The following is an 8,324-nucleotide window of genomic DNA, read 5'->3' on the forward strand; positions in this document are numbered from 1 at the left end:
ATTTTAAGACGGAAACCCCGCTCCCACGCCCATCTGTAAAATATAGGCAGAGCCCAGACCCTAATTGGTATGGCCCCGTTCCATTGATAACCTGGGGACGGGGGCACGCCGCTGTGCTTACTCCCACAGGTTCGTTGTGGGTCCCTGCCAAAAACGTGCGACCGTGGCACGATGACGTGGCATCAAGGCCTCAAGAACCCAATACCCAACTTCAATCTGAACCTAACCGAGACCTTTCCAGCGTGCCGAGCCACAAAGACGGCACCAAAGGTTACCTGGGGGCAGGTGAAGCGACTGGCGCAGCAGGCTCAGCAAACGCTGGAGAATAACAAGGCCAAGCCTACCCCCGAGAATTTTACTGCCGCTATCTTTGCTTGTTTGACCGCTAATTCTTTTACCATATTGTTGTGTTGTTTTTGTGTGTCATCGGTTGGGGCCGAACCCGAATTGCGTTATAATATATGGGCTCGACTTGCAATCCTTGCCAATCAATCTTCCTTTTATTTACAGCAGGCCCCTGAGATGCATGGCCTGTTGGGCACCTGCCTGGTCCCAGTATGTAAGGCGCCGGGCAGTGCTGCACATGCAATGGGGATGTTTAATTTTATAACTGCCATCCATGGGATGGGTCCGAACTGTTTTGCAATATGCTTTGATTGTTATCGCCTGTTTGATTGGGTTTTTTTGCTTTGCTCAGTGTATTCCTAATATAATTAGGATGTGTTTTACACCCTGTCGGCGCAAACCCCTGCCTACACCCCAAGCCGTCATGTATGCATATAAAATCATGAAACATGCGGACCAGGCACGGGTCGACAAAACAGAAAAGGAGGGGATGTAGGAACTTTACACTTCTCAAGCACTAAGGGGGTTGGAAAACCGCCCCCGAATTTAGAGCGGCTGAAGTGGTTCCCACCCCCCCACACTCGATCAGGAGACACACAGATTAAGCGCTGACCAGGTGTTTACCACTGGAACACGCAATGCATAGAGCAGCAATCAGGGGAGGGGGCAAAGTAGTTGGATTGAGGTTGCACATGCGCATAATAGGATGATTTATGTAACCATTATAATAAAAGGACGTGGAAAACCCCCGCTTGGGGCGCTCCACTGGAACAGACTGACGGACTTGGCTTTATTTATTGCAACACTCTGCCATTGTCCAAGTGGCTACAATATTTCAGAAGTATTGCCAACTCCACACATTCAAAAATTATGAATCAAGCCTAAAAAAAAAAAATCAAGACTGCTTACAAATGATTTTAAAAAATAATAAAAAAAGGGTTCCTTTTGTGACGTTGCACTCCATAATGTTTTTTTGGAAATATGCTTATAAGTGTGAATATGAGGTAACTGTAATATGTTTTATGAAAAAGGTCTCTTGTAAGGAATCATAACAAAGGTTATACCTACTGAATATATTCCTCCTATTTGTAGGCATGTATCATTCTTGTATCTGAAGCTAGAAATATAAAGTATAACTCTGAGGTCCTAATTATACAAAGTGTGGGCCATTGATGGTGGTTTAGAATCTTGATGGCGCCCATTGACTAGGACAATTGGTTGCAAATGGCTCTGTTTACTTGCAAGCCTTCTTGTGTTTGTGCGAGCCAGCCCAGGAAGAATGGAGGCTGGGGTCTCATAGGACATGTGAATGTGCCACCGGATACTGGAATCCATCTTGAACCTGGTGTTTTTCCATTTAGAAGGAAAGGTGGGGACCCAGAGAGACAAAAGATTCCCGCCTTGTGCCTAAGCTATAAAAGGGGGTGGAAAAGAACAAAGGGAGCTGCCAGTCATGAGAAAACCCCTAAGATGGCTGCTGGAACTAACAAGGACTGTACCGGGGGGGAAGGATTGGGCCCAGACTAGGATGGAGTCTAGTTTGTGAAAGAAGCTTATTGGAACATCTCTGAGGATGAAATTTTACCTGTAAACAGTTTCTTAATGTATTAGGGTTAGACTTGTGTATTTTTGCTTTATTTTGCTTGGTGACTTACTTTGTTCTGGAAATAGGAACAGAAGCTAGAACTGCACAGGTTGCAAATTGCTAAGAAGGAAAAAGAGAGCCAACAAGCCCTGGACTTAAAAGACAAAGAACTTGAGGCACAGAAACAGGCTCAAATTGAAGCACAAAAAGCTGCCCTGGAAAAAGAAAAGGCTGCCCACCAGCAAACCCTGGACTTAAAAGACAAAGAAATTGAAGCCCAGAGACCTAGAAGCATGAACTGGCTGTTATGGAGTGGAAGAGGTGCACGGACACATGTATCCTGGAGGTGGAAGTTGGGGTCCTGGTGACTGCTGTGGTGGGAACAGACCCCCCAAGGACTCTGTAGCTGGAAGCAAGCCCAACCTGAGTGAAAGGGGGAGGGATAGCTCAGTGGTTTGAGCATTAGCCTGCTAAACCCAAGGTTGTGAGCTCAATCCTTGAGGGAGCCATTTGGGGATTGGTCCTGCTTTGAGCAGGGGATTGGACTAGATAATCTCCTGAGGTCCCTTCCAATTCTATGAAAGGAGGGTGGGGGATTTTGCTGGCCAGTGAAGGGTCTGTCATAGCTGGTAGCTGTGAGCCCACAACTAGGTCAGGGTCACATTCCCTTTTGGGGAACACAGGAGTGTCTGCCTCAGAGGGGAGCCCAGAGAGGGAAGTCCAGACGGAAGGTGTTGTTCTTGCTATGCTTGTAATAGATGACACTATCTCAAGGCAGGGGGAGGTAAAACTTTGCATTTGGGAAGCTTCATAAGGGGGTGGGGCCCAACACAGAGATTCCAGAGGAAGGGGCCGAGGGCAGGCATGGTTGCAGTGCACCTTTTCCTTGTCAAAACCTCAAACATGTCTGAATTGAGAGCCTACTCCAAAGAGGCAGGAGAATCTGTATCTGAACACTCATCGTGGTATGCAAAAGGATTGGGAAATGCAATAGACATTGAACAAGCCAAACTATGTGAACAGAGTCTGTCTGTCATAAATTAGCTGTAAAAGCAGCAAAGAGTCCTGTGGCACCTTATAGACTAACAGACGTATTGGAGCATGAGCTTTCGTGCATATTCACTTCATCGGATGCATTAAATTAGCTGTTAATCTCGTGTCTTTTGCTAACTCCACCTATGGGTCAAGACAAAGAAATTAATACTAATGGTAAACCCTTTGAAGATGTATCACATAATTAATTTTTGGAAAAAACTTTTGTATATGCTAGGGATGGTGACACCTTTTCTTTGTGGTTTTTGATCATATAGAACACACTCAGATCATGTTTTAAAGTTTTTATCTGTAATCACAATGGCAAGACATTTCTTTTTTAAATAAAGGGGAAGCTGAGATTATTCCAGAACCCCAGGTTCTAGAGCTTTAAGAAAAACACAAAATATTGTGAAACTGCAACAAAATCACGGACAATACTGCTTCAGCGTCCAGGCCTGGCATTAGGCACCCTGTCACAAGTGCTCAATTCACATTACAATATTCAAGGGAAAGATCATTTTTAGACACTAGAATTACGACTGAAAAAAGCCTGAAGTGCTGCCAATAACAGCCAAATACAGATCTGGGGCACATCTGAGCCGTGTCTGCCCTGAGACGCGCAGGGCTACGCAGAGCCTCGGGGGCAGTGACCGCAAGGAGACTGGAAGTCCCGAAAACTCAAGCTCGGGGTGGAGCCTCAGCCCACTGCTCGGCAGCTCCTCCCAGAGTCCTCGGGCAGCCGGGTGGTGGTGGTGGTGGTGAAGGGGACCCATCATGTCACCGATATACACAGAGCCCCTCGACCTGACATACATCCCCATGGGGAAGCCCACCAGCCCCCGAGAGAGACCCCTTTCCGGACCGCGCTTCCCCACTCGGGCAGACTTAGGCACGAAGTGTAGCGCGCTGCTCTAACTAGTCCCCCGCTGCCCCCATGCAGCAGGAACGTTCCGCTCCGTACAGCAGGCAAGCTCTGCCCCAGTCCAGCGAGCGCGCCCCTCGCTGACTAGCCGATTGCTTCCGGGGGAGCTGACGGCTGGTGCGTTTCCATTGCTACGGGAAGTTCCGGCCGGCCGGGTTAGGATGATGCACCGCCCTAGGGCGGCAGAGACCCGGGGGAGGGCTCGTGCGTTGGGAAGTATCCTGGGCTGGGGAGCTTGGTGCCCGAGGGAAGGAAAGGAAGAAGAGGGAGGAGGAAGAAGAGAAAGGGAAGAGGAGTCTGGGGGAGCAGTAGCATCAGCATCTCTCTGTTCTGAGCCTGCCCGGCTGACCCGTGAGCTGCCATTGTCATGGCTCGTAAGAAGCTGCACCGCCCAATCGCCGCCATGGCCAAGAAGATCCGTGAGTACCGGGCACTGAAGAACCGTCCCCGAGACTCCCAGCGCTTCGCCCTGGACTACGAGACCATGATCCGACCCTTCACGAACAAACGCCTACCTGTGCTGGCCTGGGAGGATGTGAGGAACGAGAACCGCCTCTTCACGCTGCTCTGCCAGCTGCGGCTCTTTGGCATCGGCCGCATGGTCACCCGCAAGAGTTGGCTCTGGCAGTATGACGAGCCCTGCTACTGGGTCGTTACTAAGGTCAGGGTGGACTACACAGCTGAGGTGAGAGCGCTTGACTGTTGGCGTTGGGGTTTGAAGGCACTCAGATACTATGGTAACAAGCACCATAGATAGAGACAAGGCCGGTGGAAATGAGGACTTCCAGCGAGACCTGCCCTCTTGAAAGCTGGCTCCCAAATCACCATTGTGCAACCCTATTAAACTATCTCTACAGTATTCACAGCCTCTCTTATATCAGAGCTCCATATTAATACACTTGAATCTCCTCTCCTCATATGTGCCTCAGGTCATGGATTCAGAGGAGGCACCATGTAATGAAAATCTACAATTTAGGAAAGCCTGAGGGAGGGAACCTGAGCACTGTAGAAACAAGGATATCAGTCTGAGCCACTATGCATCAGAGTTCAGAACACTGATTAGTATTTGTACTACAGATTATGCATGAACATAAGGATCAGAACCTTAATGGTGGCACATGTAGTTGTATGGAGTCATTACAGGGCTGATAGCAGGCAGTATATAGTATTGAGACACATTATGCAGCGTTCTTCATCACAAAATTCATTGCAGGGATTGTCTAATGGCATTTGCTTAGCATTCTAGAAGGACGATTAGCAGTTATTCAGGGCCCAGGTGTAGGACTCACTTTTTGTAGATCATGAGTAATAAGACTATAAAATGAGTTTGTCCTTTTCGTGAATGGGAATGGTTCTTTAATTGATCAGAGCAAATTTTTGTTTGTTTTCTTTGCAGACTTTGGATCATGGGAAAGCCTGGGGATACCTGACATTCAGAGGTAAATAGAGCTTGGTGTATGTCTCTCAAACAGGATTAGAGAAAAAAGTTAATGGATAGGGACAGGGACTGACATGGGAGGAAAAAGATGGTGGCTTTCTTGCCACTCAGCAGTCCTCCTCCACTGGTAGCTCTCTTTCCACTCATCTGACTAATAGGATGAAATTAAGAAAAGGAAAATTTCCTAACAGTTCGATCTAGTCCACTGTGGAATAAATTTCACAAGGAAAATGATAGAAGTCCAATTACTTTTGTCATTTAAAACTAGCTTGAAGAAATCCCTGGAGACTATACCACAGTGAACAATTTGTGTTGGCAAAGAAATGGAGTCTATGACAAATTGGGTCTCTTCCATCTCTAATTTCTGTAATAGCTAAAAACAGTGGATAAACACGCTAGCTGAATGTTCCTGCTAAAATCAATAATGAAATAGCAATGTTGTCATTTAAGTTGCCATCATTAGGGTTCAGAATCAGTACTTTCATTGAGACAAACGGGAAATTCCCCGTGTTCTGAAAGCTATTTTACACCATGTATGAGGTTTATAATTTATTTAATAAAATTTTACACTTCTAGTATCTTTAATTCAAGGATCTCAAAGTGTTTTATAAACATTAATGAATTCAACTTCCCAACATCTCTGTAAAGCAGGAAAGAATTATCTTTATTTTATAGATATGGAAACTAAATCAGAGAGAGGTGAAATGTTTTGCTCAAGCTAACAGAAGTGGTCAACAGCAAAGTCAGGACTACAATCCAGATGTTCTGTCAGTCAATTGCCTGTGTTATCTGCTATACAACCTGTAGTGGGAGTGTGTAACTACCATAAAATATCCAGTGCTATGCCCAGCTGAAGCATTGGAGACACTGCACTGGCATAGTCACCAATATGGAGTTTGTTGTTCATAGCATTGTTTACCTAATCATCATCATCTTTCCTTAGGCAAGACGTATAATGAAGTGAAAGAGATTGACAAGGTCATGTATCATGACTGGAGGATGGTGCCCAAACATGAAGAGGAGGCCTTCAAGAAATTTACTCCAGTGTCAGTGGAAACCATTCAGTGTGTGCCATACCCCCCTCTGCTCCGAGCCATGATCCTTGCGCAAAGGCAGAAAGAAGGAAAACTTAACCCAGAGGAACCACTGATTGATCTGGAGAAAATCATCTCCTTCACAAAGGACTACTTTCAAAATCAGAAAAAAGCTAAGGGGACACCAGTGTGAAGGTCAAGAGCTGAGTGTGATGGAGCTTCTGAAACACTCTCTAATACCCTGTGTGTTGACAGCTCATGCAATCTCCTTAATGAAGAATAGGACCATAAGCCACATGCCCACTTCTAGTTCAATATACTGAAGTTTAATACCTTGGCCTCTCAGTACTGTGCACATGCAGGTGTGCGACTTTCTCATATATATTCAGAAAGATGTAGACAGACTCAGGATTTTTAGCGATCTTTTGTTTGCAGAAGTTCCTCCCTTCTGATTCCCTGCCTTTTCTCCTGATGTATGTCTCCTGGTGTCCAGGTCCCAATGACAGCTACCATCCTTCTGTGCAGGAAGACCACAAATGAGACTCTTTTTGAAAGGACACTGTCATAGTTTAGCCCCAAAATTAATTTAAAGCACAATAATGGTCAGAAGAATGACTTTAAAAATGGCACCTTCTTTATCTATAGACCTTGCTACCCATCTAATGACTTCAGTAAATACATGTTTATTTCTTTTTTACTTCTATTATCCCTCTAGCACAGTTGCAAGGACATCAGTTAGATTCTAGTCTGTCTTGTGGACCATCAGCAGAAGTGTTAATTAAATTCCAATTTTAGAATCCTTTGCCTTGACACATAGAGGCATCACCTCAACTGCACCCAAACCAAGCCTATAAATACCACTCACTTCAGCCAGGATTGTGAAGTTAATGGACAGAATGGAAAGAACGCACCTTGACTTTCTGATCCCACATTGTTTGTCAAGTTGGCAGTGGTGAAGAAGAATCCATCTTTTTTTCTTGTAAACTGAGTAAAAGTTTCGACTCCTTTTGAAGTCAGTGGCAAGCTACCATTTGCTTCAATGGGAACACTTTCCCATGGAAGTCACAGAGACAATAAACATGGAATGCCCCAAGCCTATTTTTGGAGTCACTTATGAGAACAAAACTACTCTTAGACCTTCCCCCTGCAGTGTTTGCAGCATGCTAGGCCATCAGACTTCAGCCATAAAACTTGCTAGAAACCAGTCAAGAAGAGCAAAGTGGATACATTTAAACCAATAACATAAATGATGATAAATATATTAGATTTTTACAATCTTTTTATGTGATCTTATGTGGTATTGGTGATACAATAAAGAAATGTAGGTAACATTTCTCTTCACTCCAAAAAGGGGTATGTGATGGGTTCCCCCCAGGGTGCCACCTGGAACTCAGGTACCACTGAGCCCCCTGACCCACCTGCCTGGGCTCCTTCCCTGTACTGCTGTGACAAGATGCAAAGCCCCCCAGCCTGTGCTTTCACTAGCATTTGTACAGGTAGGGACACACCCAGCTGCAGTTACACGCAGGCTGTCTAACCGCCAGAGTCCTAGCCTGGGACCCTACAGCAGTACTGTCCTGCCCTGGTTAAATCTGGCCAGTATATGGGTTTAACAACTGGTCCACCTCTCCCTCAATGTGAAGAGGACCATGCACACTTGTGGTAACCAAGCTGTGATTTTCCCCAGACACCTTAGTTGAACACACACTGGTTTGGATTAAAACATAAGTGTATTAACTACAAAAGGATAGATTATAAATTATATCAAACACATCAAAGCAGATTACCTAGTACAGGGGTCGGCAACTTTTCAGAAGTGGTGTGCTGAGTCTTCATTTATTCACTCCAATTTAAGGTTTCATGTGCCAGTAATACATTTTAACGTTTGTAGAAGGTCTCTTTCTGTAAGTCTATAATATATAACTAAACTATTGTTGTGTGTAAAGTAAATAAGGTTTTTAAAAT

The 8,324-nt window shown here is 45.2% G+C and overlaps 1 protein-coding gene across 1 annotated transcript; it reads left to right on the forward strand.

Annotated features, from left to right (window-relative positions):
- Positions 1-4,015: 4,015 nt before the first annotated feature.
- Positions 4,016-7,623, forward strand: MRPS34 (mitochondrial ribosomal protein S34). Its single transcript, XM_039490237.1, has 3 exons — positions 4,016-4,572; positions 5,284-5,326; positions 6,269-7,623. Exons 1-3 carry the CDS (start codon positions 4,255-4,257, stop codon positions 6,550-6,552), a joined length of 645 nt encoding a protein of 214 aa, XP_039346171.1. The 5' UTR covers positions 4,016-4,254; the 3' UTR covers positions 6,553-7,623.
- Positions 7,624-8,324: the final 701 nt, after the last annotated feature.

This window comes from Mauremys reevesii, linkage group 10, assembly GCF_016161935.1.
Source record: "Mauremys reevesii isolate NIE-2019 linkage group 10, ASM1616193v1, whole genome shotgun sequence".
NCBI classification, from domain to species: Eukaryota; Metazoa; Chordata; order Testudines; family Geoemydidae; genus Mauremys; species Mauremys reevesii.